At 55.9% G+C, this 12046-nt stretch overlaps 1 protein-coding gene across 6 annotated transcripts; it reads left to right on the plus strand.

The window, feature by feature from the left end:
* Positions 1 to 3415: 3415 nt before the first annotated feature.
* On the plus strand, positions 3416 to 10224 carry HYAL2 (hyaluronidase 2). 6 transcript variants are annotated; one of them, XM_016424398.2, is made up of 4 exons: positions 3416 to 3689; positions 6154 to 7138; positions 7617 to 7706; positions 9392 to 10224. In XM_016424398.2, the coding sequence occupies exons 2-4, from the start codon at positions 6197 to 6199 to the stop codon at positions 9794 to 9796; spliced, it is 1437 nt and encodes a 478-aa protein (XP_016279884.1). In that variant the 5' UTR covers positions 3416 to 3689; positions 6154 to 6196; the 3' UTR covers positions 9797 to 10224. The 6 variants fall into 6 exon arrangements, with proteins under 6 accessions (XP_016279884.1, XP_016279885.1, XP_001378617.3 ...); XM_016424399.2 differs by having other exon boundaries at positions 6157 to 7138; XM_001378580.5 differs by lacking the exon at positions 3416 to 3689 and adding an exon at positions 5006 to 5371 and having other exon boundaries at positions 6157 to 7138.
* The last annotated feature ends 1822 nt before the right edge of the window (positions 10225 to 12046 follow it).

The raw sequence follows: 12046 nt of genomic DNA on the forward strand, positions 1-12046 counted from the left end.
TACACCGTCTATTCTAGGCTACTCTTAGTGAATGACAGGAGAGAGGGGAACCTGATAGTTGTTAAGTGCCAACTGCTCCCCCAGCTTCTGGCAGTAGAGGGCAGTATTTGTGTGGCCAGAAGATCTGGATTGAGAGCCTGGGACGTGGAGGGGCAAGAGACAGGTGCCTTTAGAAGATGGTGCTCTGAGAACCATTTTTTAAGGATAGTTGCCAGTTTTATGAAATGATTAGGAAAAGTTAGAATTGGATGTTGTTCATTAGCCTTCAAAATAAAGAGGCCATTCAGCATTGAGAGTAAGAGTACTGACCTTGGAAATCAGAAGAAATGGCTGGGTTCACATCCTACCTCAGAAATAAACTGACAGCCATAGGTATATTCTTTTTCTGAGCCTCGTTGCCAGACACTGACTTTTGGATCTTCTGATTCATGGAAAGTAGGTTCTATCCTCTTAGAAATGGCCATTTATAAATATAAAACTTCCTTTTGGTTTTCCAGGGAGATCTTTTTTCAGAATGATCTATGGGGAGACTCATTTAGTGAAAACAGGATTTTACTGGCTGATTTTGTCTGATTGACTCGATTGGTATCTTGATTTCTACTTCTCAGATGTATGGGTATGATAGGCAGGATAGAACCCAGCGCCAACATCTTTGGGGCCACACAGGGCAAATAGCTGGCAGAGCCCTCCTCCCACCAAAGGGAGAAGTCCCTTACTTTCTCAGCAGCTGAGCATGGTGACAGCACTACCACTTTCCTCCCCTCTTTTTATAGAGTATAATCCAAGGCCTGGTAAGGTTTTAGGAAGGGGAGCTTGGTTACATAGCCCCTCTGATTTTCACTCCTTTAGTCAGGAATGGAAGTTCCATTCTTTTCCAGAACTGCCTAGCAACTCAGTCCTTTCCCATCCCTAACCCTTTTCTCCCCTACCATTCTTAGCTCACCTCACTTCATCCTAGACTAGAGTTTTCCACAAGTTGTTCTTTCCCTTTAAGAGAGAAGCCATCTGCAATCTGCCTATCTTTAGATGGTATTGGGCCTGGCTATGTCTAGATTTGGTATGGGGACAAGGAGGGAGTCAAGTCAGTGAATATGGCAGGGGTGGAGAAAGTGTTCTGGTGGCCTTGTGTTTGGAAGTGTCTCTGTGGTAAGGTCTAGGTCGGATTCTGGTTGTGGCAGATATGGGTGAAAAAATGCAAGTTATCTTGTCTTTGTCTCCCGAGTGCCTGTTCTTGATTGGAGCAGTGGTAACTCCAGAGTTCTTAGGAATCCAAACACCATACTTCCAAGCTGGGAGCTCTCTGGACTTCATACTGGGCTTGATTATAGGCGATAAAGGATTTATTAGGGCAGATACCATCTCCAACCCTGACTCTTCCCCCTCTAAGCCCTTACCCAGGTTACTGCCAGAGTCATCCATGCCAGCATCTACCCTGCCCCAAAGTTGAGGGTGAACTCTCTGCCCTGGGATGGGTTTGTTTCATTTGATCCCCAGAGCTGGGAACAATGAGGGTTGAGGCTGACACTTCCCTCATTCCCAGTGGCCTGAGCTCACTTCCTTCCTCCTTTAACCCTCAGAGGGAACCTCCCTACCCTGAACAGGGGCCAGGGCTCTGCTCAGCTTTTCTCTCTCTCCCATTCCTTGGGGGCTTTTAAGATCAGGTGGTGGAAGGCTTCAAAGCTTTCTTCCCCCATCTATCTGACTTTCTCAGTTAATTTTCTCCCTCAATATATAGGCCCTCACAGCAAAAGAATTTCAGGGACCGGGTATCTTAGGACTTGGAGCTAGAAAGGACCTTGGGAATTGTCCAGCTCAACTCCTTCATCATACAGATTAAAAACCAAAACAAAGCAGAGACCTCTTTATTTTATTGAAAGAAGGGCAAGGGTGCCGAGAATTAGGTATCCCCAGGTATCCTGAGTCTGGGGAAGGGGATGGGGGGTCCCTGGATATTGGGGGGTAAATCCATCTAATCAACAAATATATTGTTTCAATTGTATCTGACTCAGGGACCCCATTTGGGGTTTTCTTGGCAAAGATATTGTACGTAATTTACTATTTTCCTTCTCCAGCTCATCCTATAGATGAGGAAACTGAGGTAAACAGGCCAAGTGATTTGCCCATAGTTATATGGGTTGTAAGTGTCAGAGGCTGAATTTGAAATCGGGTCATCCTGACTCCAGGCCTGGCACTCATCCACCTGGTCCCCTAGCTGCCTTTGTTTCCATTTTCCTTGGGAACTCCAAGAATTTATTGGAGATCTAGTGACCAGGCACACCTTAAGGAAATCTTTGTCCTTGAATTGAGCTGGACTCTCCCTGCCACTTCAGGAGTAGTTGAGGGCGGCGGGGAGATAGAATAGGAGGCTGGATAAGGGAGAGGGCAATTCCACTACCTACCACACCCCTGATCCAGACATTCACATAAACAAATAAATATGCACAGTGCCCCAGCACCCTACACTCATACAAATGTCAAGGTAGAGCTGTAAGGAACAGTAGAAAGCAACTAGTCCCAGCCCTTTCTTTTACAGATGAGGATTTTTGAGACCCAAAGATGTTGAGCTTGGTGAAATTCACACAAATAAGTGGTAGTGCCAGGATTCAATCTCAAGTTTATTTGAAATGTGGTCTTTCCACTACACATATGTACACATATGCACCCATGTATATGCATATTCTTGGCTTTAAAGGCTTAGGGTGGAATTTTTCTTCTGCTCTCAGTGGAAAAAACCTGACTCAGCTCCTGGAAGTTCCTTCCCTTCCCCTCCAACACCCCCCTTCCACTTCCCTGCCTCTTCCCTCCCCACCCACCCCCATCCCCAACTCACATTTCATACACAGATAAAGCTTTCTTCCTCAGTGCCCAGCCTTGTCCTGTTCCCTCTCTTGTTCCTCTCCCCTCCCATCTCGGATCCTTTAGTGGCCTGAGCCACTGGCCTGGCACTGCCCCTGGCATAGACCTCGTAATTGAGCTGAATGCCCGAACAAACTCTTCCTTATTCATTTTCCCTTTTGACTCTGGTTCCTCTCATGGTCAGGAGCCCAAGGGGGAGACTGAGATTACTGAAACAGCTTCTCCCTCTTCCCCCCCTATCCACTTCCTGCCCCTCTCCTCCCCAGTACCCTCTGCCCAGACCACTCTTCACAGCTGAAGGCCCTGTGGGGAAAAACTTTCCCTCTCAGCTCCTCTGACTCCCACATCCCTGTTTGCAACTTTTAAGGCTCAGGAAGCCAAGGGTATTTATGGAAGGGGAAGAGGTGACCCAAGATAAGTCCCTAGAGAAAAGCATGGATTGGGGATACCGGAAGGGAAGCTGGGGGAGACTGGCCTCTTCCTGCCCACCCACCCGCCTCTGGTCATTAGGTCTCTTCCTCTTGGAGGGGCAGCAGGAAATGAGGAAAAGGGAGGGGATGGGACTTTAGTAAGAACACCAGGCACTAGGGACCCAGCCCGGGAGAAGCAGGAGGCAGCCAGGAGGTGCCTCCTAGGCATCAGGGAGAGTGAAGGATATCAGAGAGCAGACACACGGGGCAGAGGGGTTCTGGATGAAGTGGAAAAACAGAAAGAAATTGATCCCAGGGCTCTGAGAACAGTGAAAGGATTAGAAGTAGGGTCGGCTGGAAGAGAACATCCCTTTCTCCTGATCTAACCCATCAGCATCTACAGAGCCAAGCCCAGATCTACAGGTGAGCACAACCAATTCCCTGACAGGGGTGGGTGGGGGGCAGACTAAATGTGACTGTTAGGGGGGTACCCGGTGGCCTTAACAAGTAGGGTCTCCACTTCTGTCCACAGGCTAATGGTTTGAGTCTCAGATAGTGGAAGGACAGTGCTGAGGGACCTGCATTTGATGGAAACAGATTCTTTTAATCCTTGGATCAGGGGAAAAACAACCTTCAGACTTTGGCCTGAGTCTCCCTGCCTATGAATGGGGAAAGGGCTAGAATGTGCATGTGGGGAGAAAATCTCTCACAAGGGGTGGGTGGGGTCGAAAGACAATAACTAGGAATGGAATTGGGGGTGGGGGTGGAATCTGGGGCCCCACAGCAGGAGAAGCAGGTACTGGAAGAGTTAAACCAGCTGGAGGTTCAATAGAGGACTGGAACTTCCTGCAGGGTTCCTCACCCGTTTCCTGCCCCCCTTCAGGAGCTCAGGAAGGTCTATTGGCCTTCCTTTTGTTTAAAGCCAGGGAGGCCCCCTCCCCAAGCTGAAGTTTCAGCCATGTCCACATTCCTCCACCCCCAAGAGTGGCCACAGGGGAAGGGCCAAGTTGTATAGGGGAAATGAGGGGAGAGGAAAGTCTTTGTCCTCTGGGCCTCAGTTTCCTCCTGGGCTGAGTTGGGAATTTGGAACAAGACCCTCTACCTCAACATCTCTGGTCCTTCTTCCCTTCCTACTCCCACCCTTCCCTGGCTCCAGGACCAGGTGGCCACCAGCCTCCTCCCCCAGGCCAGGCAGGCATTCCCTGGACAGAGGCCTGTTGTCTTAGTAACGAAGGCATTCAGTCAAAGCCCCAGCCTCTGGGGGGAGTCCGTGGGGCCCACTGGGAGGAAGGGACCAAGCTGTTACCGACCCTCTCCTCCCCATCCCCCACGGTGCTTTTAGATGAGATGAATGCCTGGGGCAAGGCTCCCACCTGGCTCGATCTGAAGGGGTCGGGGGTGCAGGGATCAGCCAGGGTTGAACTGGGCCCAGTCCTGGGCAATAAGGGGCTAGAGGAATAAGGACTGACCAGCTGCAGTGACAGGGGTATTGTTAGGAGACCCAGGGGCCAAAAACTGCCCCTTCCTAAAGAAAGGGGTGATTAGGCTCACTACACAGTCACCGGGGAGGGGAGGAGAGAAGGGAGGTCCAGGTTGGAAAGCTACAGGTTACCTTCTCTATCTGCGCCCCACCTCCCCTTTTCCCCTCCCCCCTTTCTATGGTCAGTTTCTGTCTGTCTCTTTAAAGGGCTAGAAGCGCCTCTGCAGGAGCCGGGCTGTACCATTCGTATCAGGAAGGAGGGGAAGACGGGATTAGGCTCTCCACTCCGCGGAGGGGCGGGTGGGAGGCTCTACAGCACAAGGCACTTTCGCGTTCCCGAGAGAAAAGAAGTGTCTTTCCCATAAAAGACTCGTGGAGACTCTTAGAGAAAGAGTCTTCTCCAATCTAACCACTCAAAAAAATCCTTCCCCACCTGGCACCCTGAAGGCGGCCCTGGTCCCGCCCCCCCTCTGATCTTTTAAAGGGGCCGCGCGGGGCCGAGGGGGTGGGGCCGTGGGAGGGAAAGTTGGGACGGTTGCAAAGATCCCTGTGTGGACTGGGGGGTCCGGTGTTTGGGGTTGTGGGCGCCGGTGGCCATGGGGGTGGCTCGGGCTCTCTGTAAGAGGTGAGTAAGTACGAGTGACGCTCCGCCCCCAGACTCCCCCGGGGTGCCTGCGCCCCTAGCTTTGGCACTGATGGGGGGAGGGGGCGGAGGGGGGTAGCCCGCGCCTTCCCTTCGGGGAGCCCGACCCGCTCCCGGCTGGGAGCCGGAGCCCGGCGGGCGCGAGACCCACGTGCAGCGGAGGGGGGGGGGGCTGGGGGCCGAGCCGCCAACAAAGGGGGCTTGTTCTGCCGCTAGGGGCCCCGCGCGGGAAGGGGGAGCCCGAGCACACGGGCCGGAGTGGGGAGCAGCTGGGGCCGGCGCTCAGGCGGGGGCGGCTGTGGCCGTGGCCTTGGCCGTGGCCGAGTCGGCATTCAGGACGCGCTGGCTGGATCGGAGCCCTGCCCTGCCCTACCCTACCCCAGCCCTGCCCAGCCGGCAACCGCTCCCCGCCGTGGGAGGTCCGGACTGCTCCGGCTGGCTGAGGACTCCCTCTCGGCTGGGCTCGGGGCTGCCTTTGTTCTTCCCTGGAGGACCTGAGGCTGGTGAGCAAAGGAAGAGTTGATAGAGTGCGGCTGCAAGGGACCCAGCCCCATGGAGCCGCAGCCCGGGGTTTAGTCCAACCTCTCTATTTTTACATGTAAGGAAAGTGAAGTGAGATCCCCTGCCAGAGAGTTAAGAGACTTCGGAAGAGTTATAATTAGAATGGACCTGAAAAGGCTTGTCTAGCTACCTCAGGGTAGGGGAGGAAGAATGCGAACCGCTCTTGGGAGACCACTAAAACCTTCCTTTTTCTCCCCTCCCAGCAGGTCCTGAGCCAGCCCTTCAGCTTGCACACAGGAGTCCCCAATGATGTGGGCAGAGGCCAGGACAGCCCTGGCCCTGACTCTGACCCTCTTGGTGTCCCTGGCATCCGCAGGGCCCAGAAGTGATGAGACAAAGCCCACCGCCCCACCCATCTTCACTCGAAGACCCTTCCTGGTGGCCTGGAATGCCCCCACCCAGGACTGCTGGCCTCGGTTCCGGGTCTCTCTGAACTTCAGTGTGTTTGATGTGAAGGCGTCACCCAACGAAGGCTTCGTGAATCAGAATCTCACCATCTTCTATCGAGATCGGCTGGGCTACTACCCATACCATGACTCCCATCTGCGCCCAGTGCACGGTGGAGTGCCCCAGAACAGTAGCCTGATGGAGCACCTGGAACGGTTGCCCGAAGGCGTGCGGCACTATATCAGATCCCCCGATCGCGAGGGTCTGGCGGTCATCGACTGGGAGGACTGGCGCCCGGTCTGGATCCGAAATTGGCAGAGCAAAGACGTGTACCGAAAGGTCTCCCGCCAGCTCGTCAGCCTCCGCCACCCCACCTGGTCACAGGAGCAGGTGGGCAAGCAGGCGCAGTACGAGTTTGAGTTTGCGGCCCGGCAGTTCATGCTGGAGACCCTTCGGTGGGCCAAGGAAACCCGGCCCCGCCAGCTCTGGGGTTTCTACCTCTTCCCTGACTGTTACAACCACGACTATGTGCAGAACTGGTCTAGCTACACGGGTCGCTGCCCAGACGTGGAGGTCTCCAGGAACGACCAGCTGGCCTGGCTCTGGGCCGAGAGCAGTGCCCTCTACCCTTCCATCTACCTGGATCCCATGCTAAAGTCCTCCTCCAACTGTCGGAAGTTTGTGCGCTCCCGGGTGGAAGAGGCCCTGAGGGTGGCCCGGGAGCACCACGCCGGCTACTCCCTCCCAGTCTTCGTCTATACTCGCCCTACCTACACCCAGAGCTTCACCGTCCTCAGCGAGGTAACCAGCTGCCACGGAAAGGAGCCGGGATCCTTAGACACGCCATAGGCCAGCTCTGAAAGAGGAGTCCCACTTTAAAGAGTGGGCTGCGTCCAGGAGGCCGAGCTGAGCCTATGCCTTAGGAGCCTCCCCCACACTAGCCCCCTGGCCCAAGGGAGGAGGGTGAGATAGGAAATAACCCAGGGGTTTTCTGAGTTTGGAAAGCCTCGCTAATGCCGCTGCCCTAGACTTTCCAGAGTGGAAGGGAGCCCGGATAGGGCCCTCGAGGGAGGGGGTGTCTGGCAGAAATTCTCCTTTCCTTATGTACCCCAAAAGGCCTGGAGGGGATAGAGAGCAAACCTCGTCCCCCGGGGACCCCTCTCTGCCTCTGATCTAAGGCTTGGAACCATGCCCAGACGTGTCTGGGGAGGCATTGGGGAAGCAGCCGCCTCTTTACCCCACCTTTCCCTGCAGCTCTGACCTGTCTCCTCACTCCTAGATGGACCTCATCTCCACCATTGGGGAGAGTGCAGCACTAGGAGCGGCTGGAATCATCTTCTGGGGAGATGCCTACTATACCAAGAGCCCGGTAGGTATTGCCTGTGGACTAGACTGACTGGGCTGGCCCACGACTTGCCTTGCATCCTGAGAGCCACAGAGGCTCGAGACCCTATAGGAGCCCGTTTTTAACAGGTGGGGAGACTGAGGCTCAGAGATGGGCAGGGATTTGCCTCGTTTCACACAGTGAATAAGTGACAAACATAGACTGAAAATCTAGATTTCCTGCCTCAGCCTAAGGTTCTTTCCAGTCTGAGGGAGAAAAGCCAAAAACAGACCCAAAACCACCTCCCACAAACAGATGCGCCTCGTCAGGGATTTGGGGGTGATGCAGCTGCTCAGGAAGAGGTGAGTTACAGTCCTAAGCTTACCAGAAGATAGGAAGAAGGACAGGAACCTTGTTCCCGTCATGGCAGAGGTGTCGAAATTAGAATGAGATGTCAGCTGGGAGGAGCCTAGACTCACCCATGTGGAAGGTGGAAGGGCCCCCCAGGGATGGCGGGGCTTGGGGAGAGGTTTGTTGGGGCTTTTTTCCTTTCTGACACGAAATCGAAAACGTGCCTCTTTGTAAACTTGCCGTCATTATTCCTGGTTTTGCTTTCTGGGGCCAAACAGAACAGGTCAGAGCCCCCAGACTGCTTAAAGAGAAAACGTCACGCCAGAAGGGCTCTTAGAACCCCGAACAGAAGAGCAGAGCTGGGAGGGCCCTCAGACAGGACGGCCGAGCTGGGGGGCCTTAAAGGATCCTTTTACAGGGGGAGAACCTGAGGCCAAAAAGTGACCCTCGAGTTCCCTGTTCCATCCCTGCTCCGGGAGGGCTTCGTGGTGACACTGTTCTGCTCTCCCCTCACACGGCCCTTGCCTTGCCTCTCGATCCCCGCTCTCCCCACTTCTCCCTGACTAGCCTTTAAAGGAAAGGGGAAACTCGCCTCTTTGTTTCAGCAGCTGCTTCTCCTTGTCGCCCTCCTCCCCTCCCCCTTGTCCTGAATGCCTCCCCAGGCAGGAAAAGGGTGGGGAGGGGAGAATGAAGGGCTCAGATCTGGCCTCCGAATCCCTGTCCCCCCCTCCCCTGTCTGGGGGTGCCTGGGGCTCTCTTGGAAACAAAGGGTCTGAGGGAAGGGATCCAAGAAGGGGTGATCCCCTCCTGTCTCCCCCAAATCCTCACCCTATGGGCTTGCAGACAAATGGGTCTCTCCCCACTTTCTCTCCCTGTGCCCACCACCCCGGGCTCCAGTGATCCAGAGCCTCTTCCCTGCCCTGGGTGGTCCTTCTCCCTGAGGCCTCACACACAAAGGATGCCACAAGGAGGGGAGGCCCCTCGTTCAGAGGGTGTCACCCCCCCTTCGGGGCTCTGGAGGTGCCCTGAAGGAGCTCTGTCCGGCACTAGGGAGAGGAGACATTCAAGGAGGGAGGGAGCGAGCGGCCTAGGCAGGAGGAGGCGGTGCTGTCCAGGCTTCCCTCCAGGCACACACTGGGAGGCAGGAGCTGTCTGAGGGTCCCTCAGGTGGGCTGGACGCTCCCATCTTCTCCCACTCTGCCCCGTCCCCGGCACTCCTTTGGAAAGGAGCCTAGAGGAGACGTCCGGGAACTTGAAACCCCGACCCAGGACCACCCTTAATGGGCTGGGCTGGCCAAAACCGATCCCTTTTCTGAAGTGTGGGGTGTGGGAAGTGGGGAAGGCGTCCCTTGCCCTGACGCGCTCTGCGTTCTCTCCAGGAAACCTGCCAGAAAATCAAGGAGTACCTGGAGAGCCGCCTGGCCCCGTACCTGGTGAACGTGTCCGAGGCCGCCCTGCGCTGCAGCCAGGACCTGTGCCACGGGCACGGGCGATGCTATCGGCGGCAGCCTGGATCCAATGCCTTCCTGCACCTGAACCCCCAGAGCTTCCGCCTGCGCCCTGCCGAGAGCCCCGAGGAGCCCCTCTTCCGGGCCGAGGGCCAGTTTAGCCCAAACGATCTGGCCCAGCTCCGGGAACACTTCCAGTGCCAGTGCTACCAGGGCTGGCACGGGGAGAGTTGCCAGCACAGCCGAAAAGCCCCAAACAAGGGCAGCCCCAGCGGCCCCTCGGCCCTGGCGGCCCTGATGGCCCTGGGCCTCTTGTTGCTCCCCCGAGTGCAATAGGCAGCCGTGCCAGGGTTCTAGCGGAGGTCCCTCGGAGCCCGGGAGCCTGCAGCCCATGCGGTCGGGGTTAGGGGAGAGAAAGGAGCCCCCACGTGGCAACGGACTCCTCCCCGGCCATGCCTTGGCCTGCTTCACAGGGGCAGGGGTGGGGGCAGATCTTCCGTGTGTCTGTCTGTGTCTGAGGGGGACTAGCCCCCATCCTGTGCCTATATTTCCCCCTGTTTTAAGGGGGGATGGTGAGAGTTTGTGTGAGATGCTGCTGGGTGTCTCCCCATGCTAGGGGAGGGACTGGTAGTGGGGAATAGGGATGGGGGGCACGGCAGGGCCGTGGGGAGCCCCCTGCCCCTCTCCTCTCTATATTTTATTATTATTATTATTATTATTATTATTATTGGGATATTTTGTAAATTAAACAGAAAAAGAAACAACTCTGTATAGGATTGTGAAAGGGGTGCCCTGGGCTGGGGCAGCATAGAGTCAGGCTTGGGTTGGGTCACTCGCACTCTCCCACCAACAGGAAAGACCTGCCAACCAGGCACCCCGTATCTGAGGAGGCAGAAGGTGGGGGGAGCAGCCATAGACATGCCAGATGAGATGCCCAGAGACCCTCCCACGCCGGGTAGGCGCCATTAAGAGAACTGGGGCCTCTCGGAGAAGGGGGGGACCCCCTCCCAACCCAGAGACTTGACCCTCCCCTTCCTCCAGCAGACTGCTGCCCTCTCTGCGCTCAGGCCCCTGTGTGGCATTGCCAAGGCCCAGGAGGGGGCTTGTGCTACGGGCGGACTGAGGATAGAGGAAATGGAATAGAATGGAATGGTTGAGGGGAGCCTGGGGAGGGGGCTCAGCATGGTTCTGGGCTCAGGGCCAGCCTTCTGAAAACAGCGCTGATTTTCCCATGGGCATCTTGCCCAGCTTTTCAGTGCTCTCCCAGCCCCCCAGGCTGGCAGGGGCTGAATCCCCCATCCCCCTTTGTGCCCCTGGCCCCTCACCTGGCTTCTGCCGGGTCATAAACCCACCCTGAGGAGCACTGAGGCCCCCAGTGAGCCCCAGACTTACCCAAGAGTCACTGCAAACTGGCCCAGATGGGATTAGGGTTAGGATTGAACTGGGCAGTATTCGAGTTCTGGGGGGTCTCCCCTTCCCCTATCATACCCCGGGGACTCGCATTAGCTCCGGCTTTTCCCACACCCTGCCACAGCCTCTGGGCAGTCTCCACTCCGGAGCCCTCTAGCGGCCTAGCTGCGTCAGAGAGCACGGGATCTTTTTCTTAAGAGCTGGAAGGACGCTCAGAGATCCTGTTCCACGGTTCTTCAAGAGTGACCTGGGGGACCTTCGGTCAAAAAGAATTTTTTTAAACCCCCCACCTTCCGCCTTAGAATCAGTACCGTGTATTGGTTCCAAAGCAGAAGAGTGGTAAGGGCTAGGCCACAGGGGTCAAGTGACTTGCCCAGGGCCACACAGCTAGGAAGTATCAGGTTAAATTTGAACCCAGGACCTGTCTAGGCCTGGCTCTCCATCCCCTGAGCCACCCGGTGGCCCCCCAAACCTCTTTTTCTAATGGTATTAAGATGTCTTAATTTCTCATATAAATGTCAGAAGAGAAAACCCACATAAAAGCTTTAGGAGGGGGAGGGGGAGTCTTTGAAGAGTGCCAGGGGTTCCTGAAACCACAAGGTTGGGCTTTCTAAACCCCGATTTCCCATAGCTCCATATTTTACACAGGAAAAACAGCCTCAGGAGGCTAATGGACATGCTAAGGAGGCCTGCAGACGTTTAAATCTGGGTCCTCCATCTCCCGGTGGCTCCCGGCTGCTGGCCCAGTGGGACCCCCCCCCTCTGGTTGGCCAGTCCTTTTCCTCCCCAGGGAGCTGGTAGGATTCTGGGAACCTCCAGGCCGGTCCTGTCCAGGGGGGCTAGGCAGCGGCTCAGCCGGGAACTGCCTCTGGGAGGGGGGAAGGTTATGGGCTTCAGAGAAGCCTTCCCGGGGCTGCAGGGAGCGAGTGGCCAGCGCTAGGAGAAAAGATGACCTTCCACTGGACGGGACTGCTTCCCCCCCTCCCCCGCGGGCTCGCCCCTGACCCCGCCCCCACAAAGTGGAATCATGGGATCCAGAGCTGGAAGGACTCCGGCTTCAGCTGTTTCCACCCATTTCATTTTATAAATAAATCGGCGGGAGAGGATCACGGACTTAACTCCAAGCCAAACAGGTAGTCAGCAGGAGGGAGAGCTGCCATTCGACCCGTGCCTCCC

This window comes from Monodelphis domestica, chromosome 7, assembly GCF_027887165.1.
Source record: "Monodelphis domestica isolate mMonDom1 chromosome 7, mMonDom1.pri, whole genome shotgun sequence".
NCBI classification, from domain to species: domain Eukaryota; kingdom Metazoa; phylum Chordata; class Mammalia; order Didelphimorphia; family Didelphidae; genus Monodelphis; species Monodelphis domestica.

What these genes read in the sequence shown, in the direction of transcription:
- HYAL2 (XM_016424398.2), top strand. Translation starts at nt 6,197, where the DNA reads ATGATGTGGGCAGAGGCCAGGACAGCCCTGGCCCTGACTCTGACCCTC. An exon ending in GCTTCACCGTCCTCAGCGAG is followed by an intron (nt 7,139 to 7,616) that starts GTAACCAGCTGC and finishes CCTCACTCCTAG; the next exon opens with ATGGACCTCATCTCCACCAT. An exon ending in CCTACTATACCAAGAGCCCG is followed by an intron (nt 7,707 to 9,391) that starts GTAGGTATTGCC and finishes CGTTCTCTCCAG; the next exon opens with GAAACCTGCCAGAAAATCAA.